This window comes from Gymnogyps californianus, chromosome 18 (assembly GCF_018139145.2).
Source record: "Gymnogyps californianus isolate 813 chromosome 18, ASM1813914v2, whole genome shotgun sequence".
Taxonomy (NCBI): domain Eukaryota; kingdom Metazoa; phylum Chordata; class Aves; order Accipitriformes; family Cathartidae; genus Gymnogyps; species Gymnogyps californianus.
Window position 1 is genome coordinate 7,088,440 of NC_059488.1, and position 27,976 is coordinate 7,116,415.

A 27,976-nucleotide genomic window follows, 5' to 3' on the forward strand; every position below is an offset into this window, starting at 1 on the left:
CTGAATTACAGCATTGACTCGAGACTCCTCCCAGGAATCCAGGTGTCATCTGGAGCATGGTATGATCAAAGTAATAAATTACAGTCTTGCTGGGATGCAGCAGAAGATGAAGTAGATGCATGGAAGGAATCAGAGCACAGAGATAACAGATTGAATTACGCTCACTTCCTGCCCCATCGCCGTGCCAGGATACCCTCCTGTAGGTATAGCAGCGGGGCTGATTTATTAGGAGGAATCTGGTCCATTGAAGAGCTCAGCAGTGCTGTAAAATTATAGTTAAAACCAGCAGTAGGAGGTGAAGAAGCTGTAGTGTGTTGAAAAAGACCCTCAATACGTATGAACAGCAATGTCTAATTACTGCGCTGAAGGACTGTAATGTCTGGGCAAATTTACTAGAGAATAGCTCAGAGGGATAAATACTGCTGACAGCCGGCTGTACGTGGCTCCGAGATGGACATGTTCTGTCTGCTTCTCTCGCTTCATGGTTTTGTGTCCTGAGTCTGCTGACAGCCTCCTCTTGGGGCCCAGACCTTTAAAAGTGTGTTTTGTCACGGTCTATCAAGCTTCTGCTACACTTGGGTCACCACAGCTCTGCTCTTTCCTTTACGCTCTTCTCCGTGTTGACTCAGGGCCTCATCCTCTTTTTCTTGCTGCCCTTCAAGCTTCATTCAGTCACCGCCTTCCCCACCCCAGTTCTTGACTTGGGGTTCCTACCTTCTGGAAATACCAGCCCTAACCCAGCCCAAGAGTTGGGTATTGGATCTCCCCGTCGTGCTCTCCTGCATGGCAGCGTTCACGCACAGCGTGCACCTCCGTTGCGGTGCCAGCGGCTGAGCGGGGGGGTGGGTGTGTGAACTTGGAGGATACAGAGGATACGAGCCCATCCTTGTGTAGCATCCTATGTATTCACTGGGGGACTTGTGTGGTTTTCCAGCTTAGCAAATTCTCATACGTTTATTTAACAGCTCTTGCTCTTGCCGGTCCTTGGGTTTGCAGACAGTTATCACTGAGTCAGTGTTTGTAGGAATGTCATGGAGCAAAACCAGCTTTCCTTGACTTTTCACACCGCAGCTTGTGGGTGTTTTCAGTGTTTGACACAGTGTTGTCTCATGGTCTGAATCGAAGCGCATACCTTGGCATCCGTGTGTAATGAGTCAGTCCCAGCACCGCCGCAGCCTGGGCACGAGGGAGGGATTCTTGCAGAGCGCTTGGCTTTCTTCCCGCATCCCCATCCGTGGCCGTGCATGAGCCGTCCTTTGCTGGGCTGCGATCGCGCTGGAGTTGGAGGGGAGCCTGCCTTGGATTTCCTGCCTTCCTGTCGAATCAGTCCCTCATGGGGGAGGCATTTTCCTTCCTAATGGAGGTTACGGTCCATCCCACCGTGCAGCATGTACTGGTTTGTACCATATTTGGGGGAGAGCATCACGGCGTTGCTCCTCGCTGAGGTTGTGTATCTGCTACTTGCAGCTCTCTGCTGTCTGTCTGTTCCAGGTGTTTACTGATGGTGTAACTCCTTGGAGTATCTCCAGTCACTGCAGCGCCCTGTGTTTGATAAGGGAGCTTAATGGGCTTGACAGGATCAAAGCGTTTTCATGGTAAAATGATTATAGCTTAATTTTCTGAAAGTGGATTTTCTGTTTCTTTTCTCATTGTCCCTCTTGAAGCAAACCCAGGCTATTAAAATGTATTCTCCTGCAGGAAACAGGAGGGGGAAGCAAGGATGTAAAGATGCTTTAAAAAACCAACCAACACACCACCACCTTTTCTGACTGTGGAATCGTTTAGAAAGCAGAATTATGTGACTGCTCTGATTCACTATAAAAATATATCTCCCTGCAGATACAGTTTGGCTAAGAAAACAGGCCCAACAGTGTGTATACTTGCTGTTTTGCTCTCTGCCCACATATATGATACTACCTTTTCCAAAGAATACAGTAGTACTTGTGTTCGTAAATAATCACCCAGAGAGCCTTTACCAGTGGTGATCTGACCGACACATCGAGGACGCCAGATTGTCTGTGGGTGAATAGTGGCACTTTCACCACCAAAGCTTAGAAAATAATGGGATTTGTTATTGTTTGTATGTTGGGGTTTTGGGTTTTTTTGGGGTTTGGGTTTTGTTTTGTTTTTTTTTTTTTTTTTTTTAGCATTTCCCCATTAGGAAATGTATTTTGGACCTGTCCCAGTCCACACTTTACTTCCATACGTTTTCTGGTGTCAGTTGTATCAGTTATTCACTGGTTTACTGGTGCAGCTTATACTGGATTTCCAGACCAAACAAGTAATAGTGTTAAAACCATATTTTGGTGTGATTGCATCTACATAGCAGCCCCTTGCTAGTGAGTGTTACAAGTATAAAGAGAGAACTGTGCTCCCAGGTGACCTGATAATATAGAAAACACTTGGCCTGGGATTTCTCCCTCCAAAGCCCTGCTGCGTGTGCCTGTGCAGGAGAGGGATTCAGCAGTGAGCAGGGGGAGCAGGCAGGGGCTGATGCTGAGTAATGAAGAGCAATTTTGGGGCGCAAGGGGCTGGGTGCGATAGTGCCGTGTTTCCTGTCCCCATAGCTGCACTGACGCGATGGCTTGTGTGCGGTGCTGTGACCTCACTCAACGAACTCATCCAGATGGAAAATAATCCTTAAAAAACCACGATTTTCACAACTTACTGTCCTGGGTTTGTGCCAACACAGTCACCCGCAGGGCTGCCAGCACAGCTGGGGGTGGCACATTAGAGTGAGGGGACACAGCTACCTGGAGCATCACTGCCCCAAACTCTTGAATCATCGTCTGGAGGGAAGGGTTTGCAGGAGTGACTGCAATAAAATTCCCTGATGTACTTGGACTTGCCTGATACTTACTGAATATTACATGCCTGATGTGCTGCAGTGTACAAAAAACTTTGGCAGTTGGTTTTTACTCACCTATGAAGCTCAGTCTTTAGGAATCTCTTTTTCTGGAGCTGTCTCAGGGTTCCTGAAAATGTAGAAAGCTCATTGTGCGAAGTATGCTCACTGCTGCACTCTGGTTTCAAGAGCAGCAGGCAGGAGAGAGGGCAACAAAAAAGGCACAGCTTTGTACTCAAATAAGAAGAGAAATGATTAAAAATACTGTGAAGAATGGAAGTACGTATCTCATTCTTAAATACCTTGTCGTATAAATTTCGCCCTGCCTGGCTCTCTGTGCTGCACGTTCTGGCGATTTCATTTATAGGATAATTAAGGGATTTACCTTTAAAAGGTCTTGGGTTTGTTTTCAAATCTAACCATTCCAGCAGTTAGGCATGAGCCAAAGGATTTACAAGCAGCAAATGGCATATGTAAGCAGCATTTACTGGAGGGAGGGAGAGGGGCTTTCCCTCTCCTGCGTGCCGTGGGAGGCAGGATCTGAGGGCTTGGGGCAGGCTGGGGGACAGCTCTGGAACAAGGGTGTTCCTGCCTATGTGGCAGGAGATCTGCATTAAAGAACTGTCCGTATGTGTCCTCTGACACATGAGGAGCACACATGTCAAGAAACAATGCAAGTTAGAAAATCAGAGTGTGTGGGTTAACCAGATGGCTTTTATCAGCAAAAATGAACCTGCTTTTTCCTCTGTCTCTCTCTTCCTTCTCCAGAAGCCCTTCAGAGACCGGTAGTGTCAGACTTTGAGCCCCAGGGTCTAAGCGAAGCTGCTCGCTGGAACTCCAAGGAAAACCTTCTGTCCTGTCCTAGTGAAAATGACCCCCATCTCTTTGTTGCACTGTATGATTTTGTGGCGAGTGGGGACAACACTCTCAGCATAACTAAAGGTAAGGTAGCTGGGCAGAATGGTACTGGGAGTGTGTGAGAAGGCGTAGGAAGAAAAGTCACTGTGGAATAACTGAGTTATACACTAAACCCTATGGAATTTTTTTTACTGTGGGAATTCTTCTTAAACAAATACAAATATTTTACAAAGTCATAACCTTTTAAAAGGTTAAAACTGTCTGAAGTTTTTGCATTGGGCAAGAAACTGTTTGCCAAAATTAAGGTCTCCATTAGGAGCAAGAATTTGAACTGAGAAATTAAACTAAGCTGATTTTAGAGGCTGGCCTCTATTATTTTCATAGTTCTCCAAAACAGTCCCTGTATGAAAAATGACTGTACAGATACAGTGTTTTCTTACTCAGTCCTTCTGTTCCTTATGTGTACTCCAAGTCACATCTGCTTACCTTGCTAAATGAAATTATTTTTTAATTGTTTGTCCACTCCTGTTCTCTCCTAGACCCATCGAGCCAACTCAGTTCAAATAAAATTTGCTGGATTCATTTTTTAAGCTCAAGCAGTATCAGAGCTGGTGCAGAACTGCACGAGAGCCTAACAAACTCCTGAAGCACGCATGTGACTTTATTTGGCTTTGAGGGGTCCACTCAAGCTTAAAGAAACACACATGCTCGCTGCTCAGTCAGATACCTGTTCTTATAGGAGATTATTTAATGATCTGTTAGCCAGAAGGAACCTGTCTTTGTCCTCAGCTCCCAGGTTTGCCATGTCTAAATATATTTTCTTCTTGCGCTAAGGTGAAAAGCTCCGTGTCCTGGGCTACAATCATAATGGGGAATGGTGCGAGGCCCAGACGAAGAATGGACAAGGCTGGGTGCCCAGCAACTACATCACCCCAGTGAATAGTTTGGAGAAGCATTCCTGGTATCATGGACCAGTGTCACGTAATGCTGCTGAGTACCTTCTGAGTAGCGGTATCAACGGCAGCTTTCTTGTGCGAGAGAGTGAGAGCAGTCCAGGACAGAGATCTATTTCACTGCGATACGAAGGAAGGGTGTACCACTACAGAATAAACACTGCATCTGACGGAAAGGTAGGCTGCAGGCTATCCAAACCATGAAAGAAAACCTTGCCAGTATACTTTGTCCACTGACTGCACAAGGTCAAGTAGTAGCAATTGAATTGAGCAATTCTGAACCCTGATCACAATGTTCATCATCTGTAGTTACAGTAAACTGTGAGATTCCGACACGGCTGTGACAAAACAGTTTTACTCCTTTAGCAAACTTCTGGTGAGGTATAATACAGTTCAGTAGTGAAACCCCTTCAAGGTAGGAGACACTAGAGTTATATCAGAGCTGAATAATAGATATCATTAATAAGAGATTCTGAGGATGATTTCTTGTCCCATATGTTCAAAACATAATCTCTTCGACTGCCAAATCAGAAAAGTCAGCGCCTGTTGCTAATAATCTTGTAAATATTAGGGACAGAATGCTTTTTGAGCAATGCTGCAGTATTTTTAACCACTGTTTTGATTTCTCTACAGTATTTCAGCGTGATCATTGGAGACGGGTAGGCACTTTCACTTTTATATGGGCCCTGTCTCTAGTTTCTTCATTTTTTTTTCCCCTAGATTGTTGTGTGCTGTAGCAGTGTTGCAATGCCGTGCTTTGTGGATGCTGCAGAGAAATGTTAGCATAAAAGTGTAGTTTTCCACAGATTTTTGTTTGAATTTCATGGAAACATTTCTACTGGCATTGGATTTCGGAAAATCTTGTTTTTTAACAAATCTATTTTAAGCAGTGTCTCTTTAGATCCTGTGCAGAAGTTGAAGTGTGGGTCTGGAGCATGGCAGCTGAGGCTCTTCTTGCCAGCATCTAGTAGATGACAGATTCTGTGCCATTAAAGTACTTCACAAGAAAAAAATAAAAAAAAAATCAAGTGTAGTAGTGGCCCACCATGGCCAATTTTCCTTTGTCCTGCAAGAGCTTTATTCTTCTTACAGCAATGTTGACAGCAAAATCTTGAGTATGAAAACATAGGGAACCAGTACATAGTGTTTCCTATTTATCAGACTCATGACTCTAAAACCTTTAATAAGATAAACAGATTTTATTCAGTAATGAAATACTTTTTGTCTGCTTTAGCAAACAAATTGTAATTGAGACAATTCTGACCATGTTATTTAAGGCAACGTACTTCCAAGTTACGGCACTTTGATTCTTCCTTTTTCCTCCCATGTAGACACACTCTGTGGTGAAAATCGGCACTGTGAAATGCTGACGTGCAGCATACTTGAAGGACTGCATGGCAATCCGGAATATTATTCCTCCTCCTGCCTCTCTAGTTGATATCCCTTCGATTCACATTGATGCTGGCAGATGAGCAATGTTCACATGTGAACATTATGAACCTGGGCCTCCTTCGGTTGGTGTAAATAAGCATGCGTCCATGATGCGATAGCACATGTTCTCCATTTTAGCTGTAAAAGGGTTTGGCATATGAAGGCTTTCATACCAGCAGAGCTGTTTTTTATCCCAAAAGACAGTTCTGCAGAGCTACAATAATCTGTGCAGGTCTGTATTAGCCGGGTTAACTGTTCATTTTCCACAAAGTTGCTTGAATTGGTGTTTTTGAGAAAAGGTGCACGTCAGCACAATTCACTAAAGCAGATCTGCAGCTGATGGTGGTTGGAAATACCAAATCGAGAAGCGGCAGTGACCGAGAGCTGTGGCTCCCGGGCTTTGGCTGTTGGTGCAGGGGTGAGCGAAGAGGTAGCCACAGTCCTTCCCATCGTCAGCATCCCTGCAGAAGGGGCGGTTTGCCATGTCCACGCATCAGACGCTGCAGTTTGCAGCCTGGTGTGTTAAACCACATCGGTTTCAATTTGTGTTAATGAGCTGGGCAGTGAATTGCGACAGCTTAGCGGCAGACGTCCTGCCCACTCTGCTGCTTCTGCTGCTGGGCTGGGGGACGCCGCGCTCTTCCAGCACTCTGTTCCCAGCTGTAAAAGCTGAGGAGCTAGGAAGAGAAACAGCTAATATCCCTACTTTTCCCTCTGTGAAATGGAGACTGCTGGAGCAGGTTCCCCGCTCTGAGCTGCTCATGTCGCACTCTATTACCCGCTTCGCAGCAGAGCATGGCTCTGCCGAAGGAAAGCTCTTACCTTCAACTCCCTGAGCACCTGGGGCCTTCCCAGCCTGCTGTATCATTAGTCAGCCTGTCTGGGGAATTTAATATCTACGAGTGCTGCAGTAAGGATGAATGGCTTTGGTGGGATCATATCCTGTGACTAAGAGAACATGCTATCGGGAGAAAGAGGTATTAGAGGAACATGTGGAGCAACTGCTGCTCGGGGCAGAGGTGTGCCGTGCATCGCACAGCCTTACCCAGGCTTTTTCCTGGAGGAAAATTGAAGGGACTGGGAAGAGATTGGAGGTGTGTACGTCTTAATTTAGCACCATTCATACTGAATGCATTTGGGTTCAACAACTTGAAAAAAAAAAATTCCTCAGGGAATTTTTACTTTATTTCCCAGTTTAATGGGTCATATTCTTCTGGACTACCTTTTAATGTTTTGTTTTGTTGTTTGGTTTTTTTTAAGGAAGGTGTTAAAAGTGACCTTTCTTGATTTGGCTGGCACAGTGCAGCTAGTCATCTGGTAAACCACTTCCATGGTACAGAGGACTTGGTTTTCCTGACTTGATAGTACTGAGGCAAAGCCTCCTATTGAGTAACCCAACTGAATAAACAGCATTGTCCAGCTAGTTCTTCAAATCCTGCTATCCTCAGCATTAAGGACGCAGGTCCTGCTTGGGTCTCGTGGAGCCTCCAGTGGCTGAACTAGATGCAGACTCACTCCTTTATCATGGGTCTTCATGGATTTTTTTGTGTGGATGTTCAGTTTTGTCTGCTGACTGGGGAGAGGGAATCCCATCAGGTTAAGGATGCACTGGAAGTTAGCATGGGCCAGTTTAACCACCCTTATAAAATATACTAGCCAGGAAAAAGAGATGCGGTCTGGTGGCAGAAGCTGGAGATGTGCGGCTAACTTGTACAAGCAGAGCCACTTGGAACAGGACCGGTGTTACAATTTGACTGACAACATAAAAAAATTGCCCAAATAATGTGTCAACAACATAGCTGGGAAGCAAACTGTCTGAGTCCCTATGTAACCTCGTGCGCTGCAGAAACGCCGAGTCTATTACCTCTGTATGAGTACAGTTAGCAGTACCAGATGGTTTTCTTGGGGGAAATTATCTAGCAAACAGCTTGAGTTAAGGCTTGGTGATCGGGGTCAGCGGAGAACGGAGGTTGCAGTGAGTAATCAGAGAGTGTATACAGTTCGCTGGGCTGCATCGGCAGCATGCTGTTCCTAGCTGCTCCTTGCTTCATCTTCTTGTGATACATGCTTCATTCCAGATGAAGATTTAAACACAGCATAACTCTGATTTCCAGTAGTGCTGGTGGGAAGTAAGGCCTTCAGGAGTCAGTGTTGAGATGTAATCACTGAGAGGTTAGAAAAACTCTGCCTACAGAATGAGCACATTTGGTGGGTGTATGTGGTTTTTTAATGTAAATGGAAAACTTCATGTGTATTAAGGCATGGAGTGTTGTCTTGTGGTCTGGACAGGGCGATCCTGTTCTATTCCCCATCCTGCTACGGGTTTGCTGTGAAACCTTTGGCCATTCGTTTAACTTCTTTCTCCATCTGTAACAAGATCATATAATCTGTCACACAAAATACAGATATCTCTAATTCCCATGAGATTTTGAGATCATAAGATATAAGCCATCATAAAAGCATGGGCAGCTTCCTTTTCCATAGTTCTCTAATACTTCCAAGTGATCCTGGATTTCAGCATAATTTTCTACATCCATACTTTTATATTTTAGTCCTCAGTGTAACATGTGAACTACTCGTACCACTGCTAGTACTACAAGTCGTTCCCAAACAGGTACGACTTGTTTTAAATTATAGTTGTAATGGCTAATGCTTGGTGGTCCAAGCCATGCAGCTGTAAAAGCCTCTCTTATGTTGTCACTTTTCTGTTCTCAGAACGTCTGTTTTTAAGGTGATTTCACCTCCTTGACCATGAAATGTGGTTTGTTGGGTTTTTTTTAATCATAGTGTTGAAATGAGATTTGGTCCAGTTACTTTACCAAAAGAATATCTGACTTACTTTGGTAGAGGGTTGAGAACATGCTCCATGGGAGGATGCCTTTATTTTCTAGAGATAAAGTTTCCATAGGAGTTTTTTTATCAGCAACTGTAGCAAAAGAAAAACAAGAGTGAAGGGAAAGTAGATTTCTCTAGCCCAGGGTATAAAACCGTCCACTCTGAATGCCCTTGCGCATCCAAAAATGTATGTGTTGTCACCGGAGTCGTTAACGGCGCCGTTTTAGCTCAAGTGGCTTACAGACGGGTTGGCTGCTGTGCATCTTCTCCCACTCCCCCAAGCCCAGGTGCTATTACCACCAGACGAAATGCCATTTTAACCAGGGGTTATGATTTCCCAGCACTGGAAAGGTAGGTTTCTACAGCATAGTTGCCTTTTTTGGATGACATGCTATATAATGTTCACTTCCCAGAAACCTCACGGGGGCATCGTTGTGTTACAAAGGCCATAGCTTGCAAGCCAACGGCCACTGCGTACCTTGCAGTAGTCTAACCTGTCTCTGACTGATCTGTGGGGTCATTCACATCTGTGTGTGTTTTCCCCTTTCTAGGTTACACTGTGTGCCTCAGCTGAGCATTTTACCTTTCTGCAGCTCTTTCAAATAAGTCCATGACATCATAGATTGGCGGGTTTTGCCAATTCTGACCATGGTAGTTACTGTACATACATAATCATGTGGCTCATTCTCATAAACTTAAGTAGGGATTTGGGCAAGCAGGATGCTGAGGGGGAGAGGCACTTTTGTCTATCACTCTGGCTTCCTTGGATGAAATGGCTGCTCTTTGCACTCACCTTTTTGTATATGTAGTGCCTGTGCTCTCAGATGCTTCAGAATATTTGGTCTCCTCCAATGCCTCTTGTTCTCATTTTGGGTTTGTATAGTAAACAGATGCCTGCAAAAGAGGAGCATCCATACGGGAATTGCCAGTCTCCAGTCTAAAAGCTGTACTCAAGTTTGAGGATGGTTTTGTCCCTCCCTGCCAACTTTTTTTTCTTCTCTCTTGCAAATGCGTCTCCCTTTTCTGTTGGACATGTTCACTTATTGGTGGAGCTTCACAGATGCATTTTCTTTTTCCATCCAAAAATTCTGTCTAGGTGGAAGAAGCAGAATTTGACCCTAAGTCTGGGATTTTTGGATGCCTGGCAGCCCTGTTAACTTCCCGGGCTCCCTACATCCCAGACAGATGGCCACTGCACAGGCACAAACTGTTGAGTGCATATCCAGCAAGTCAGAAGCATTTGGGAAGTTTGATTATAGCTATCGGCATGTAATGTGCACTAGGACCAATGCATTGCACTCTTTTCACAGTGCGTGGACTGGACAGAAATCTGGGTGGCTAACATGGTGCTGCTCTTCTTGCGAGGTTGTCCCTTGCCAGACCTTGGTCCTTTGTGAGAAATGGAGCTCTTCCATCTTCTGTGTGCTGCATCCAGCATAGGCTGTTGCACTTTGATACAAAGATTTCTCCCTCTCCTTCAGGTGTTGTCAGCATCACTTTTTTTGAAATTAAATTTCTAGCTTTTGTCACCTTGCGTAGCAGAAGTCTGGGCTTGAGTGTGAAAGCTGGAAATACAAAGCTCTGGTGGTAGGGAGTCATTTGTCCGTTATCTTTAGTAGGCTTTTAGGCTTAAAATGGATCTTCTGTATAAATGTTAAAAAGGTAACAAATATGGCTTATCATGCCTCACAGCAGGTTTTCGTTCAGTGGTAATGATTTTACTTCTGTGTCATTGATCGGTGCCCATCACAAGAATGGAGCAGACCAGCTGCCTAACTTTGTGCAAAATACTATGCAGAAGCTTAGGCCAAAAGCAGGGAAGCCACCGATTTGCTAGTGACACTTCAAGGAGAATTTAGGCAGTGAAAATGTCGTAACCCAAATAGTAATAATGGAATCAAGACACCGAGGTTGACAACCCTCTGCTCTCCAGGAAAAATCCCACAATCTTTACTGACCAGCCTTTTGAAAAAAGACATTTCAAGCAACAGCATGCCTATCTAGTGCTATTTGCAGTCATTCCTTCCATAGTTTAAGTGAAGTGCATGTATTTTCTCCTGAATCCATGCATTTCCCATGCAAGTGTTGATCGTTCTCAGGTCTGAGCTTCTGAGAACTGGTTACAGAGGTGGTGGAGCTCATAGTACCGCAGATCAAGTAGAAGTGATGTAACACTTCTCTTGCACAATTTTATAATGTAGTTTCTACGTAGGAGGGCTCCGATGTGCATTATGTGAATGAGCTTTCTCTTTCTCTTTGGTCCCTAGCTGTATGTCTCTTCAGAGAGCCGCTTCAACACCTTAGCAGAGTTGGTCCATCATCATTCGACTGTCGCAGATGGGCTCATCACCACTTTGCACTACCCGGCGCCCAAACGCAATAAGCCCACTATTTACGGCGTGTCTCCGAACTATGACAAATGGGAGATAGAGCGAACTGACATCACGATGAAACACAAGCTTGGTGGAGGGCAGTATGGAGAGGTGTATGAAGGAGTCTGGAAGAAGTACAACCTTACAGTGGCTGTGAAGACCCTAAAGGTAGGACTCAAATCTCTGAGCATTCCCATTCATCTCCATTCAGCAGGAAGCGAATTCAGGCTGGCTGCCTGCCCTCAGCCCTGGTTAGACAGTTGGGGTCATTGACGGCACCTCCTTTCTGTGCTGTAGACCTGGAATAGAGTGTTTTTGAAAGAGCTTGATCCTATTATGGTTTTATGTGATATCTGAAACACTTGTAACTAAACAAAGGAGGATGGTAACCGTGCAATTTTTACTTCAGAACGGATGAAACCTTAGAAAAGTAAATAGTGCCATGATGTCTCGCATTCAGGGTGTGGCAAAGGTGAGCTGTTCACGGATGAACACACTAGCACAAGCTGGTGTATAAAGGAAAATTGGGGATTGTGAGTCGGTCAACATAAAATTCAAAGGCTGTGCTTCAGGGAGGCTTTACATGTCTTTATTTTCTGTCTTATGTGACATTGTCTTTCCCAAAAGACAAGGTCCCTGTGTACCTGGAAGTCTTAAGCAATTCTTCACAGCAGCTTCTTACCAAAAGATACAAGAGGAGGAAAAAGTGTATCCAAGCTAAACTATATTAAAATTTGTAAGTGGCTTTAATGCAGAACTGGATAATCAGTTCTGTTTCTGGCTCGGCTCCCTGATTTCTGTGTCCTGGTTTCCTTGTCTCTTGAAATGCAAATAATGCTCTGTGAGTTCATAAGGTCATTGCTTAATTCATTTATGTTTGTAAAAATGTCTTGAGATTTTCTGGCACCTTCCACACACATTGCATTTGATTGCTTAATAGGAGTTTATGCTAACTTGACACCATGTTCTCTCTCCTCCAATGGGGATGTGGTTTGATCTTGCAGAAACAAACAACAGGGTTTTTTGTTTGTTTCTTTTTGTTTTTTGCAATGGAAATTTTGAAGTGGAGAGAACTGTGTAGATCCTTTAGTGTCAGGGGAGGAACATTTCCTTGATTTGGGGAAAATGTTTCTTCCTTACTCTCTGAGCAGCGGCTACCTCAGTATTTCTGGGTTGCTATGGTTGCAGAAAGTATTTTCATTTTGGCCTTTTTTGTACTCTGGAGATTCCTGTTGCTGCTTCCCAGCAGAGGAGAGGCCAAGTGCCTGCTTGCACAGGGAGCGAGTGACACCTAGTGTTATCCCTGCTCGGATCCAGTGTGCTGGGGACCGCAGGGCTTACTCGGGAGCATTGCAATGCAGGTGGAGCTGGGATGTGACCAGGTAGAACAAAATGCCTGTTTATAGTGAAGAGGAGAGACCAGTTCTTTCCTGGAACATCGTTTGCTGTAACATCTCCTTTCTTGCTTCTGGCTGCAATGTGAGGATACTCGACGTCTTCAGATTTCTCATTTTGCTCCAAACTGTAGTTGTTGCTTTCATTCTTTTCTCTCTAAAACCCATCAACAAAGGCAAATTGCGTGTTATCTCATAAAATCTGTTTGTGCATAAGGAGAAACCTTAATACAGACCATGGCTGTTTCAAATATATCAAATAAATATTTAATGAAACATGACTAAAAGTGGTTCATAATGTAGTATGGAGCAGCATGTTCCACTGGGGAATGTAAGAATAACCAAGAAGAGAGTTGAGAAACACTTCAACCTGCAATTATGCACACTAAACCCATCCTTAAAAGCAAATTTATAATCCACCTTCCTTAAATCCATCAGTCTACTGCCTGACAGGTGGGATTATAGCTTTCTTCAAAGTTTTGGGAAACATTTTAAAATCACATTTAAATCCCAGTTCTACAGGGGAAAACAAGCCCTCTGCAGCTTCTGCACAAACGTTCAAATGACTCACTTTATTTTCCCCTGAAAGAATATTTTTCAAAACTTTATATGGCTGCTCTTGTTCCTTCCCTATCTACTCCAGATATCTCTATAAGAAAGATAAAGGGGAGGGAAACCTAAAAGAGGGAAAAAAAATCGTTCCAGCTTCTTTTTGAATAGCGATGCTTACAAACACCCATTTGTTGTTCAGTTTTCTGTCAAGTGTCTAAATGTAGCTCATAGCTAGCACAAAACACCAGATCATGCAAGAAGACAATCAAAGGAGCGCACACTGTTCCTCCATTGCATTTAACTGGGAAGTGCTAGAGAATGTTTTGGTGCTTAGATGTTTCCCATTAAAATATATCATTGGAAGTTCAGTGAGTTGCACAGGACACACCAGTATTTGTAAGGGTCTGTTACGGTAACACGACACACTCTGAATTTGCGTTTTTACACCTGATGTTGATGGAAAGGGGCATGAGGTAGGCAGTGACTACAGTAACTGGGAGTGGAGCTTTGTGACCTGCGTAGCCTAGGACCGAATGCAGCCTGCTGTGACTGTGGCAAAAGCTTTTTCCCCATGAGGGCCATTTAATGGCTGAACTGTTGTGAGCTGGTCATCTCAGCGCATTTCTTACTGCTCATCTCAAGTCTGCATCCATTAGAACTGCCTCTTCTTTTTTTTTTTTTGTCCCCCTTTTTTTTTTTTTTTTTTTAAATTTTTTCCCCAGCAGAGAAGCCTGTATTTTAAATTAGGTAATGTGCAACCTTGGTGTCCCTTAATGCCATGGCATGGTCCTGTGCTCTGCTAGGAAAACATTGTGTAGCCAGAACTGTTTTATTTATTCCATGGTTTTGTACAGTGGAAGCTGGTTAAGCTTGGTCCTTTGCATGAGATCAGGTTTTCAGAGAGATCATTGTTACGGTAGTTCTCTGTATGTGTCCTTCCTGTTAATTTGGTCACTGAGAGGTAGGAGATGTAAAACAGTGAACAGCTATGCAGAGGAGCAACCTTTCAGAGTTTGTATAGCATGCATAAGATAAATGCGTATTTAGGGTAATTTTGCAACCTGGATTATTAACCCAGTTTTCTTTGCCAAAGAAAACAGTTTAAGGTTCTGCCTACAAGGACCTTTGGACTATTAGTTTTGACAGAGTGTGTTCAGCAAATCACAGCTGCCAATCAAGCTAATTGGCAACGAGTAGTAAATGATTGAATGAAACTGTTGGAAAAATGTTCTCATTGCTAACTGCAAAGCAGAGAGCTGGCTGGATCTTACAGCGGCAGCCCGCTGTTATCATTCTCACCAGCAGCAGTAAATCCTTTCCAATCCTTCCTTAAAACACTTCGTCCATGTAGCCTGTCAACATTAATCCATCAATGAAAAAAAATATGGATGTAGAAAGAAACATTGCTTTAGGAATAGATCTGTATTTTTGCACCACTTTGAAATGACCTTCCAGCCATTTGGGGCATATTTGCTTCAGAAAATATGTCTTTTGAGCAAGATTGTATCTTCCTCGGTTTTGTGTTGTGCCAAGCAACTTTATGGCGTTCAACAAATAGGTAGTGACACGTCTGCCCGGAACAGTTACGTCATGGGTCAGGCTCTAAATGCCAGAAATGAAATCTGTGAAACCTCGGGCTTTCAATTATGGAGTGGCTGCCATCGGTCATGCCTCCCTGTCTGAAAGGGGGGATTTCTTGCTTCTACCCTGTGAAACTGGGGGCCTGCATTTCAGCAGCTTCTCAAGCATTTGATTGTGGCATATCCTTACTTTTATGTTCATTCTTGTTTCTTTTCTTTTCTGTACTTTTTATTTCATGTTATCTTTTTTTCTGTTAGGAACAAGCACATTTTTCCTTTTCAACTCCTGAGTGGTCCTGTGAGAGGCCCTTCACAAAAGGGATATGGATTTTCTTGCCCCAAAAAGGTCCGTTAGAATAAGAATGATAAAAATACATATTTTTAAAATTCTACAAAAACCCCAACGTTCCTAACTCCTTGGCATTATGATGTGGCTACAGGGAAAAATTACCTTGAAAGAACTGTGGCTTATGTTGTCAGTTTGCAGTTCTTTTTGTGTCCTCATACAAAAATCTGTTCCTCCTTTGTGCGAGCTGTCCTTGCCAAAGCTTTACCATTGTTCTGCAGGAGGATACCATGGAGGTGGAAGAGTTCTTGAAAGAAGCCGCAGTAATGAAGGAGATCAAGCATCCGAACTTGGTGCAATTATTAGGTAAGTGATAAATACCAAGCAGAGGGATTTGAACTAAACCCTTGTGCAGTGATATGGATGTTAAGGAGCACATAAGCTGCTTACCATACCGAGGCTTTAAATACAGACGCTTATTGTCTGGCAAAATTCACAATTTGTACCACTAATACATGATTTTTAACGATCTTGTCTCCCTAATGTTTAAGTTGCCAGAGCCTGAAGCAGGAAATTAAAACCCTCTATTAACCAATTCCAAGCAGAACTCATTCTTTCTGAGCCCTGTATTTCTACCTTCTTAGAGGTACAAATTGCCCTAGAGGACAAAACCTGAAGATTCACTGATACTCAAACATTCATTGTAAACTTTGTGTTGGTCCCTAGGGGTGTGCACACGGGAACCTCCTTTCTACATCATTACGGAGTTCATGACGTATGGCAATCTGTTGGACTATCTACGTGAGTGTAACCGGCAGGAGGTGAATGCTGTGGTGCTACTGTACATGGCAACTCAGATCTCCTCAGCCATGGAGTACCTGGAGAAGAAAAACTTCATTCACAGGTAGGAAGGACAGTGAGCGCCCCTGAATCTCGAGCACAAAACACCCCTTGATTTATTTTCCTGCCTTTCAGATTATCACGGCATTGACTTAGATCCAGTTGGTGTCCTATATTTAACACACTAGTGCATTGTATTCTGATACAGCACATTAACCTGCCTATAGGATGGTCTCCTAATTTTTTTTTCTCTCAGTGTTTTTCTCTGACCTTTGAAGTAGATGCAGGTGAAAGACATATCGGTACTTTTATATTTTGAGCAAGGGCCTTAAATGTAAATGATTCCCAAAGTAATGGGCTCTTAATGGACCAGATAAGCTACTGCTCTTCCTTGATTCTAACAGCCATTAAAAACTGCTGCAGTTGATGTTACTGGATGCGTGCAGGTGCTCACAGCAAAGCCACCCTCTTAGTGCCTTCTTATCCCATGTTCTTTCTTGTTTGTTTCACTTTTTTTCCTGTCCTCTGTAGAGATTGTTTCCCACTATTGTCCAGATTGCATATTCACTTTAATAAGCATCTCTGCAGCCTTAAAAGTCTCAGAGACTCTGACCTTTAAGTGTGCTGCAATTATGGCTAGAGCTTTGCATTCTTCATCTGTAGAAATGGCCTCCTAGCAATATAATGACACATCCTGCGCGAAGGTTTGAGAGTCGCTGAGCTTTATACAAGATGCTCTCTGTGCCATAGCGTGACCTTTCCTGCCCAATTAACTGGAATATGAAATTAGCGCATGTTTTTTCGTAGAGACAAATATGAAGATCATGTGTAAAGTTCTAGGTGCTCCTCTAAGTCATGTATTGCCTTTGCTGCCTGAAAGGCCTGTTTAAATGTTTCTGTCAGTCAATAAAGTGAACGGTGATGCTGCAAATTAAAATTTCCAGCCTTTGATTTGCTCTGTTGAAAGTATTTCATCCCTTCAGCCTGTAGGAAGTGAACTTTAAAAACTGCTTTGTATGAATCCCAATTGTCTACTCTCCCTTTCATTTCATTTCCTCTTATTTCTGATGACCCATTTATCTAAAATAAATAGTAGCATTTTTCCTTATCAGCCACCCCCATACCCACCTACCCAATTATTTTAAGAGTGTTGTCACAATTCACATCCATGGATTCAAATGCTGGGCTGTGACCTCATTTAATGAATCAGGAAGGAGGAGGAATTTGATTATGAAGAGGAGCTTTTATTTAGACACACATTGTAGTAATCAGCATTGATAAGAAAGCATATTCAAAAACACTGTGAAAATTTAATGGGCATCTAGTAAGACATACTTTTTTAAAAAATGTATTCTGATTGAGCAGAACAAGCAAAAGAAACAGCAGTGTCTGCCTCATATCTAAAGATCTCACTCAAGCTTTCTGGTAGAATCAATTTTTAGTTCAATGTGACATAATCTGGATAAGTGTTTTTAACGAAACCTAATATTAGGAGAAATGTACTTCTGTGCTTTACATTTTTATACTCATGAAGCATTTCCGAGGGTGCTAACAGCATGTACGAGCCAGGGAAGTGGCAAATGCAACATGCACATCTCTCACCTGCCAGGGTAGAGGCAGGTGAAAAAATGTGAAGGAAAAGCTTAATATGCTTATTGCCCAATCCTTTAGAAATGTAAGTACTGATAGCAGAGGCTACAACAGGTTTGAAAAGGCGAAAACATGGTATGAAAAAGTTGTGTTGTAAAATGTGGTACGCTTGGGAGGAAGAGCAGCATAGCTGGGAGCTAAACCTGGTGGTTGAGCGAGGGCTGGAAAAGGAGTTCTGGAGAGCGACTGGTGTTGGCTGGGGTGGCCAAAGTGCTAGAGAGGTGGGCAAGAAGTGAGGCATTGAGACTTCATTTATTCAGTGCTCATCCTCAGCTATTGATAACTTGAGCACTGACATTTCTTTAAATTATTTTTATCCTGAGGGTGGCAGCTTTTATTGAAAGTGAGGGGGCTTCTTGAAGCTTTCACTTCAAATTAAAAAAAAAAAAAAAGTTTGGATGACAGTCTTACAAAGCTGGAATGGAAAATAACTTTCCCTCTTACATGTATACGTATAACTACATAATTTCTGTGTAATACTCTGATCAAAATAATCACACACAGGCCCAGGTTTCTTTAGGAACAGCAGGTTTCCTTGCTATCGCTAAAAGTGAGATGGTAAAGACTACTCATTGCCTGGTTTTGTTCTTGTTTTTAGGGACCTTGCTGCCAGAAACTGCCTTGTAGGGGAGAACCACTTGGTGAAGGTGGCAGACTTTGGCCTGAGCAGGCTAATGACAGGCGACACGTACACTGCCCACGCCGGAGCAAAATTCCCCATCAAGTGGACTGCACCAGAAAGCCTGGCCTACAACAAGTTCTCCATTAAGTCTGACGTCTGGGGTAAGAATTTGCATGTATGAATTAATGCAGATTATAGCCTTCTTTTCCAGGGCTGTGAAATGAGGACATTGTGAAACATTGCAGGAGGGAGTGCATTCCTTGGTTTGAGCCATATTGTTCGATGAGCTTGTCAGAGTGCAGGAACTAATCTCTGCTAAGTCAGTCTTTGAGTGGAGCACTGAGGATGCTGACCTGACTTTATATGTTTGAGTCGTTGGCAAGTATGAAAATAAAGGATACTGTAGTGTTTATAGAAATGTATGAAATGGGGCTGGAGGGCACTGATACTACTGCCTTGATAGAGTTCTGGCACGGGACTAGGAAGCAATATGTTGTTATATAGCCAGGACCTTTCTAACTACTTCAAGGAGGAAAGCGAGAATCTGGTTCATTTTCTGTTAAAAAAAAAAGTTATGTGTGTTTCTGTCTAGTGATAGCTCCAAGCTCGTCTTTCTGCATTTTAAAAGAATAATCTTTGGAATGAAATGAGGAGAAACAGAGGGAAAATTTGATGACAAATGGTTATTGAAGAGCCCTGAGGTGCTGGTGATAAGAGTAGGCTTAGCTAAATGGAGCTACATTCTATCAAATCTGACTGCAGAAAATCTCATTGTACTTTTTATCAGCCTTTCTTTGGGTTTTATATCTCTGCCGTAGCTGTTGGTCAAATTCTCAAAAGTGCCCAGTGACATGAGAGAGAAGTTTGTGGGATGCGGTCCCACAGGCACTTGGAAAATGCTATCCTGAGCATCTTCTATATATAGAACAACAGATAGTAGTGAAGCAGCGATGAAGTCTTCTGGAGGTTTGGGGAAACTGTGCAGAGAAAGGCTTTATTTTGAAGAAACTTTTAGGTAGATGGCTGATGCAAAATGTTTTATAGACTAAGAGAGGAAAATCCAAAACAGCCTCCCAAGGAGCTGATCAAGGTGTTTCTTCTGCTTTGGACTTGCATGTAGTGGCGTTGGCTGCTGCCACAGTCTCAGGGATGCTGTTGTATCGCTGTGGTGGCTACAGGATCCCTGTTGCATTTAAATAGTAGAGTACTCGTGGAGGAAAGATCCAAAAGGAATATTGGGTATCTTTAATTAGGGTTAGCGTAACCTTGTGTAGTGAGAGTCGGGGCAGTGGGCTTTGGGATCTGATCAGAGCAAGCCGGCCATACCTGGAGGCCGCGGCTGCTGCTAGGCACGCCAGAGTTTAGACGCTTTCACCTCACTGCCTCAAGACAGCAATCAAAAAACAATTGTGCACAGAAATGTCTAATGTAAATTGCCCTTGGTGGTGTTACCATGTAATGTGATGTGATTTCCTTACTTAGGCAGAATTGTAATCGCTTTCTCTTCAGGTTAAGAACAGAATAGGGTGACTGAACTAATTACATGCAGGTTGTTGAACTGGTGTTGAGTTTATTCTGCGTGCCCGACTCCTGGGTTAGCTGCCTGACCCTGGTGCTGACCTGCATCCCCACCAACTTCTGGGGCTTGAATGCCCTGCCTGTTTCAAGACCCTTTTTGTGCTCTCCCTTTTCCTGTTCAGCTTTCCCTGTGACCAAAATGTCTCGCCTCACCCTGTTTTGTTGGTAGCAACTGCTGAAACTTTCCTCTCACCACTGCCTTCCAGGTTTCCCCCCTAGACCATGCTGCAGCTAAACAAGGGCACCCCAAAAACACTGAGCTATTAAAATGTGCAAGTCCTCTAGGGAGAGGTTGCAGATGAGAGGAGCTGTCAAATTGAGGGAGAGACTGCAGTGCAGCAGTGAAATGGTTTCAGCTAATCCACTGTGAAGTCTCTTAATTGTGCCTTTAATAGGACTTGAAGAATCTCAAGGCGTTCAGGTTTGAGACAACTGATACATTGAAAATTAGTCTAATTCTACCCTGTCATATCGCAGGAGACTTGGCTGTGCTGACAACGGGGCTTGTTACGCTTCTTTAACATTTAAGCTGCTGCTGAGCATGGGAGCTGAGCCACCCAGAGCTGGTTTAAGTGTGCAGCACTGTTTAGTGACTACTCCCACTAAACATCCTCTCAAATTTAAGATGAAAACAAAGCTTATTGATTTTTTTTTTCTCTTTTTTTTCTTTTTTTCTTTCTTTCTGTACTGCAGCCTTTGGCGTTCTGCTGTGGGAAATTGCAACCTACGGTATGTCCCCTTACCCTGGGATTGACCTGTCTCAAGTCTATGAGCTGTTGGAGAAAGACTACCGTATGGAGCGCCCCGAAGGCTGTCCTGAGAAAGTTTATGAGCTCATGAGAGCATGTAAGTGTTCCTCAGCCCTGCAAATGCTGCTTTTTAGCTCTGCGGAGGTGCAGTAAAAGTGCCAGGATCTGGCCACATATAGCAAGGCGTGAGAAACCCCCTGCCAGTTCTGGTGAAGGTGCAATGCTGTGTAGAAGTGTTTGTTTAAAACTGCTTTCCCCAGAGGATGAACACGCTATGAAACCAGCCGTTCTTCTCTACTGGGAGCGCATAGGCCTGGGGGAGAGATTTGTTGTTCAGCTCAATGTTTTCTTTGTCTCCTTTTTCCTGACAATTTAAAGAAAAACTTGTGCTCTTAGGATGAAGCAGGAGCTTCATTAGGCTTCTTAAGGGACTGACTGTTGCTCTTCCACTGTGGCCTTTTGGTACGTGACTTACAGTGTGATACATTTTTCTTTCCAGCATTACTTTGGCTCAGTGGTGGTTGCAGATACCCAGCACCCTTTAAATGAGGTTTCCATGTCATTATTTTATCTTGCCCATTTTATAAAAAAGGAACTGCGATAGCTAGCTCCTCCTGGTGCGGTGTTCTGAATGTCTGATGCTGGCAGGAGGTTCTGAGTGGTGTTGTTTTTTCAGGCTGGCAGTGGAGCCCTTCCGATAGACCCTCCTTTGCTGAGATCCATCAGGCCTTTGAAACGATGTTTCAGGAATCCAGCATATCGGATGGTAGGTCTGGGCCCCTCTTGGACCGGCAATTCCAGGGATGGGAAAAGGGCCAACTGCATCCTTAACTCTGCACGTTGCTCGTAGGCTGCTTTGCAGTGAAACTCAGTCCTAGGTTATACCGCCTGGTGTGAGTGGCGTAGAAAGCAGAGAGGCATTTACATGTGGGCTTTTTTTGTGTATGGGCATGCGCCTGATTTTCAAAGGGCCAAATGGCTGAACAACCTCAAGGAAACTCTACCTTGTGGTGTTCGCTTTTCTTTTGTGCTATTAACTCTGAACAGCGCAATGGTTTTTTATCTGCTGTTGATTGTAGTGATTGTTTTTCTTCTGTGCGTTGCAGAGGTGGAGAAGGAATTGGGAAAGAAGGGCATGAGGAGTGTAGTGAGCAATTTCCTCCAGGCCCCAGAGTTACCAACCAAAACACGAACGTCGAGGAGAGCTGCTGAAAGCAAAGATGCCAACGAGGGCTTGGAGACTGCACATGCTCGAGGCCAGGGGGAATGTGGTAGGTTTTAATTAAAGTCATTATGCCTTCAGGAAATACAGAGGAAAAGAAAATGCATGTCCAGCTCCAGTTCTTCACCTAGGCAAAGCTGTGTCTAATAACAGGTGCCATCTTTCTGTACCGGTATTGTGTTTCTGGGTGACAGGCTGCTGAGTTCGCTTTCCTGGGTTCAGAACTCCTTTTGTTATTTTTTGCAAAGGTAGGTTGTTAATCTTGGGACCAGATACACACAGCAGCTGGGAGTGTGAATCCTTAACTGGCTGAGGGATTGGTGCTATACCTGCTGTTGCTTAGAGAAGCCCTAGGAGTTCTTTTAACTTAATGGCTGTTGCTTGCAGCTCCCTATAGACCAGAGCCTGAGCACAGAGCTCTCTGATCATATCCTCTTCCCATTCCCTGGTAGGAGCTATCAGTGGGATCTCCAACTGCATCTGTCTGCTGGGTAATCTGCTGTGTTCAAGCCACTTTACACTACCACACTGCATAATTTAAAGCAGGACGATTGCTTGGGTTTAGCAAGCCCCATAAGGGAGGTTTCTTCACTGTTCCATCCTACCAGATTTGTGCTTGGAGCACTGAAGAGTATTACTCTTGGCAGGTACCAAATATAATTTCAGCAAGGGGCAAAGAGATATTTACAGAATCTTCCATGAAATTAAACTCTCTTTCAATCAGTTTCTTCAAGAACTTACCTTCCATTCTGAGGTAATAAAAGCAGTGGTAAAATGCTGAATGTATACAGTGTATCTGTATCTAGCTCATTTGAAAAACAATAAGGTAAAACAAAATACAATGTTTTTTTCCAGCTCCTGTTGAGGCTGCCTTCTCTGACCATTCATGTGACTGACCTTTTTTGTGTAGTGTCAAATTCACCTAGTAGTACATGTTTCAGTAGCAGATGTACATCTAGACAAAGAGGGGGGAAAAAAGAGAGAATGTAAAATGTTGGAAAAAGGAAGTATCAGTGACTTAGAAAGGAAGGTTATTTACCATATATAGGAAATATAATTGCCTAGTATTACAAGCTTTGAAGTAAAATAACTTCATTTAAATACTTAAGGGCTTTGAGAGATTCAAGTGCAGCAGGAATAATATGATTTTAACATTATGCTGGGAATCATTTCGCTCTTTATTGTGAAAGAAAATATTTCACATTAAAGTTTTGTTGCCGTTTCCCCTTCAATTGTCAGTGTTACCATAGCAAGTCCAGCAGCTGGAAGCTGATCCTCAGTGCAAGCTGCTAGTTTCCTCTCAATCTCTGCAGCTCCACTGTGTCTAGGCACAGTAAGGCCGTGGCCTCCCGAAGTGCTGAGAGAGCTCTTCTGGTTGTCCAGGTCCCCATATGTTGTTGTGTGGGAATGGTTTAACTGCACGTGGTCCTGTGGAAGTGTGCTGTCTTCTCAAAGTACACAACTGTTTTTCTGCAAATTCTCTCTCCTCAACCGAAATCCCTTCCTCAACCAAAATCCTACCCATAGCATGATGATCACCAATATGTGACTAAGAAGCATCCTCTTTTTCCCCTATGACTCTGCTTCATCTCCCTTCTTACTGCCTAGTCGAGCTGTAAATGTATATGCTGCCCTGAAGGCATTCCTCCTTTGAATCAGAATGCCATCTGAGTGCCTGGCCTGGGAATGAGACCCCCTGTCAGTCAAATACAGAGACCTTCAGGACTCTGTATAAATTTGTTATAAACCACTATTCATTTTTAAATATCTCTTGTAAGTGGAGAAAGGGTCATCCCATCATTTCCTTCTGGAGCAATGCTGCTGAAGGAGGCTGTTACTACCAGTTTCCTCCATTGTTGTACAAAGCTGGCCGTCTTCGCGGTGGTATGACCTGAAGTGTTCAGCTGTCGATGGGCGTCTTGATTTCTGCTTGTGAAAAAGTTATTTCCATTTCCCACAAAGGATGACATCAGGAAAGGAGGTTAGGAGTATCAGAATCTAAATGAACAAGGAGACTGGGGGTGGAGGGTGGGTTACAGAGATGTCTTATTAATTCAGAGGGTCGGCTATTCAAAAGACAGCAACAGCACAGAGACTAAAGCAAAGGCCTCTTAATATTTATCTTCTTCACAGTGTGAAGTTTAGACAAGTCTCCCGATGTGAGGGTGGGAATCTGAACGTAAACATTTTGTGTTTGTATGTCGCTGTTTAAATCAGAAGCCTACAGGGAAAGTATTTCGGCAGCCAAGTCCTGTAGAGGTGAACTCAGAAATGAATGTATGCAGGATTAGGGACCATGTTCAGTCCAGGCTTGAGTGTGGCTGTTCTTGCTTTACTTCTGGTCTGAAGTTGTCTCTTTACAGAACCTGCACCTTTTGGAGGTGCTGCAGTGGGTTGATCTTGGAAGAAAACCGATTATTCTGGCTGTTGAAGTAATGCTCAGTAGACTCTCTTCTTTCCCTTGCAGACCCTCTGGATCATGAACCTGCTATTTCTCCCTTGCTCCCACGGAAGGAGAGGGTGGCCCTGGAGAGTAGTTTGAATGAAGATGAGAGGCTGCTTCCGAAAGACAAAAAGCACAACCTCTTCAGTGCCCTCATCAAGAAGAAGAAGAAGACCGCCCCTACCCCTCCGAAACGCAGCAGTTCCTTCAGAGAGATGGACGGCCACTCGGACCGCAGGGCGGGTGGGGAGGAGGAGTGCAGGGATGCTGGCAATGGAGCTTTCATTGCACCCCCCACAGACGCCGCTGACCCCTCCAAGTTTCAGAGCCCAAGCAATGGGGCTGGTGTCACCAACGGAGTTGTCGCTGGGAACTCTGGATTTTTATCTCCCCATTTACGGAAGAAGTCCAGCACGATGAGCAGCAGTCGAGGGGTGGCTGGTGAAGAGGAGAGTAGTTCCAACTCCAGCAAGCGTTTCTTAAGGTCCTGCTCAGCCTCCTGTGTGCCTCACGGAGCAAAGGACACAGAGTGGAAATCTGTGACTCTGCCTCGGGATTTGCAGTCCACGGGACGCCAGTTTGATTCCTCCACTTTCGGTGGACACAAAAGTGAAAAGCCAGCACTGCCTCGAAAGCGGGCAAACGAGGCCAAGACTGACATTGCTGTCAGGGGAACAGTGACCCCTCCTCCACGGCTGCTTAAGAAAAATGAAGAGACCACTGATGATGTGTTCAAAGATGCAGAGTCGAGCCCTGGCTCCAGCCCTCCCACTCTGACGCCAAAACTTGGCCGTAGGCAACCTGCTGCCCCTCCTTCCTCCAGCGTGCTCCACAAGGACGATGGAGTCAAATCCAGTGCCTTAGGTACCACTGTGACGATGGACCAAGGTTCTGCTGCCAAACCCAACCCTGCTGGGTTTGTGGGTGCCAGCAAGGCTTCCTCTGAGGAGCCACGACTGAGGAGGCTCAAGCAGACCTCAGAGTCGGCAGGGAAGGACAAAGGGAAGTTATCGAAGCTGAAACCGGCCCCTCCGCTTCCGCTCTCTTCATCCTCCATCGGCAAGCCTGGGAAGGTTTCTCACAGTCCCAGCCATGAAGCAGCAGCAGATGTGGTGTCTGGGCCGAAATCCAAACAGTTGACTCAGGTTGGAGAGGCTGCAAGCAGTGATGCTGCCAAGCCAAACCAGTCAGGGGAAGGTGTGAAAAAGCTGGGGATCCCCTCTGTACCAAAGCCACAGTCCTCTACAAAGCTGCTGATGAGCACGGCAACCCCAGCTGCCTCTTCCTCATCTGTACCCTCTGCCCCAGGCGGGGACCAGCCATCATCTACAGCCTTCATCCCTCTCATATCCACTCGGGTCTCGCTGCGGAAGACCCGGCAGCCCCCGGAAAGGATTGCGAGTGGCACCATCACTAAAGGGGTGGTGCTGGAAAGCACTGAGGCTCTACGAATCGCCATCAGCAAGAACTCTGAACAAATGGCAAGCCACAGCGCTGTCTTGGAGGCTGGCAAGAACCTCTACACCTTCTGCGTGAGCTACGTGGACTCCATTCAGCAGATGAGGAACAAATTTGCCTTTCGTGAGGCCATCAATAAGCTGGAGAATAACCTACGGGAGCTTCAGATCTGCCCAGCAACAGCTGGCAGTGGTCCTGCAGCCACCCAGGACTTTAGCAAACTTCTCAGTTCGGTGAAAGAAATCAGCGACATTGTTCAGAGGTAGCAGAAGCCAGGTTAAAAAATAAAGAAATAGATACATCACAATGGGCCAAAGCCAACTGTGGAGAGAGTAACGTGTGTGGACTGACAAAGGACCGGGGCGTTCAGGTTAGGGCTGTGCAAAAGACACAGACTGTGAATGGATGCCCCAGCTCCAAAGGGCAGGGCTGTGTTCAAGAGGCACTTTCCACCCTCTTAACTCAGATTCCCTGTGTTTCATATACTCGTAATCGTCTTATCTGTGGAGTTCTTGCCTTGTGGACTACAAGTCTAAATGCTGATGTCACACCATGCCTTGTTATTAATATTTTATTGTTCTGGACAGACCATTAAGACTGAAGCCAGACTGATGGACACTAAGATGCGATCCTCCTCAGGAGGACTTTCTGCTGCATTTTCGTCCCCTCCCTCTGCCCCACTGTACACAAGGATGAGTGTCTGAATAGCAATATACCCACTGCGTTTCTTGGGAGAGTTGCAGCACATGTCCCTGGCCTGAGTCTGACATTTACCTGACGTTAATGCAACAGATTTGGCGCTTGGGAGGGAAGGGGGGAAAATTGTTAATGTAAGGGTTGTTTTAATGACAGAATGCTATAAGTGATGTTTGCCCAAATCCTTCCTGTGATTCCACCTACTGCCCTTCGTTTCTGTGGTTTTGGTAATTTCTTAATGTTGTTGAGCCCAAATGAATTGCTTGGGTTCAAAATGTTGCAGACAGCACCCGCTAATGTAGTGGCGTCGGAGCCTGCTTGCGGATCTCCCTTGGTAGCGAAAAAGGACTGGAGAAGGTCTGAAGAAGGAGGTGCTGTCACGCTCTTGCGATATCTAACATTAATCGGGCTGGCGTTTGGGGTGGAGGGTTGCAGAGGTCGGGGAGCAGTAGGCTGGTGCTGAGCAAGGCATCGCTCCTTGAAAGACAGGAGGGTTGCAGCAGGGGCAGATAGCTTAGGATGAGTTCAGAGTTACCACTGTGCCTCCAGCAGTTGTTTCCGCTGAGCTTGCGCATCGCAGATGGGCGAGAACTGCTGTTTCTCTGGTTGGAATTTCCAGCTTTTTGTTCTGTGAGCATAGATGGGACCTGGCTTCTGCCCTCCCGTAGAGACCTGTGCTTTGAGGGGCTGTGCTGCCTCCCTTTCCGTGCCAGTGCTAACTCCCCGTGAAGAGCTCAGATGCCAGTACTTTGGGGTTAAAACCGTCACTACCTTCATGCCGGTGTGGTTCCATCCAGCATCAAACGAGGATCTGTGAAGACTGCAGACACTTCTCTTGGGTGCATCTCCCGGGGAAACTGCCACAAACCGCTGACAGCAGGACTCCTGGCTTCCTTTCCAAGGTCCTGTGACCTTCCCAACTAATGCAATACGACTGGGAACTAACTGTGACTTGTGACAATAGTGAAAGAACAAGGTTTAGGGCTATTAACGGTGCAATTTAACTCCTGTTAACAGTTCCAAACGAGAAAAAAGCATTTTCCATGTGCTGTTCCCCTGTAACTCTTGTGACCCTTCTTGTGTATCTTAAACACTAATTGCCTTCGATTGTATTTTATGCTGTTCTCTTTGGAACTGGTGGTTTTGTATATGATTTCTAGTAGTTCACTCGTGTGTGTTCACGCCACTTCTCGCCCTGACAAACAGCCATGACTTAACACATGACAAATGTTCAAAAGAAAATACACACTTCTGCCACAGGCTGCCTTTAAAAATGTAAGGAAAAAAAAACCCCAACCCTTGGACTGTCTCTTTCCTGGAGGTACTGTTTTTACTTTGATAACATAATGTGCCACTATATTATACATTTGTATCTCGTTATTACACACTTTTGTAGACTTGTCTTTTTTACAGTGTGTAAATAGCTCTGTCCTTCATCTCTGTGATACTTCAGGGGATTGTTTCCCCTTTAATTTGGTCCAGTACAGATTGTTTCTGTACACGACTTTCAATTCTTCCTCCTCTCTTTCTCTATTTTTCATTTTTTTGATTTATTTTTTATTCCAGTCTCTCTTGCGTAGTATATTTAAAAATAAATCAATGTTGAGGAAAA

At 44.4% G+C, this 27,976-nt stretch overlaps 1 protein-coding gene across 4 annotated transcripts in view; it reads left to right on the top strand.

The window, feature by feature from the left end:
* Window positions 1-27,976, top strand: part of ABL1 (ABL proto-oncogene 1, non-receptor tyrosine kinase) — an 83,783-nt gene extending 55,807 nt beyond the window's left edge. For 2 of the 4 annotated variants that reach the window (XM_050907802.1, XM_050907804.1), the window contains exons 2-11: window positions 3,614-3,787; window positions 4,538-4,833; window positions 11,190-11,462; window positions 15,388-15,472; window positions 15,833-16,010; window positions 18,195-18,379; window positions 20,490-20,642; window positions 21,222-21,311; window positions 21,652-21,816; window positions 24,214-27,976. In XM_050907802.1, the coding sequence (XP_050763759.1) occupies window positions 3,614-3,787; window positions 4,538-4,833; window positions 11,190-11,462; window positions 15,388-15,472; window positions 15,833-16,010; window positions 18,195-18,379; window positions 20,490-20,642; window positions 21,222-21,311; window positions 21,652-21,816; window positions 24,214-25,934 (3,320 nt within the window). In that variant the 3' untranslated portion in view covers window positions 25,935-27,976. The remainder of the gene's footprint in view (window positions 1-3,613; window positions 3,788-4,537; window positions 4,834-11,189; window positions 11,463-15,387; window positions 15,473-15,832; window positions 16,011-18,194; window positions 18,380-20,489; window positions 20,643-21,221; window positions 21,312-21,651; window positions 21,817-24,213) is intronic. The other 2 variants (XM_050907803.1, XM_050907805.1) reach the window with 1 other exon arrangement.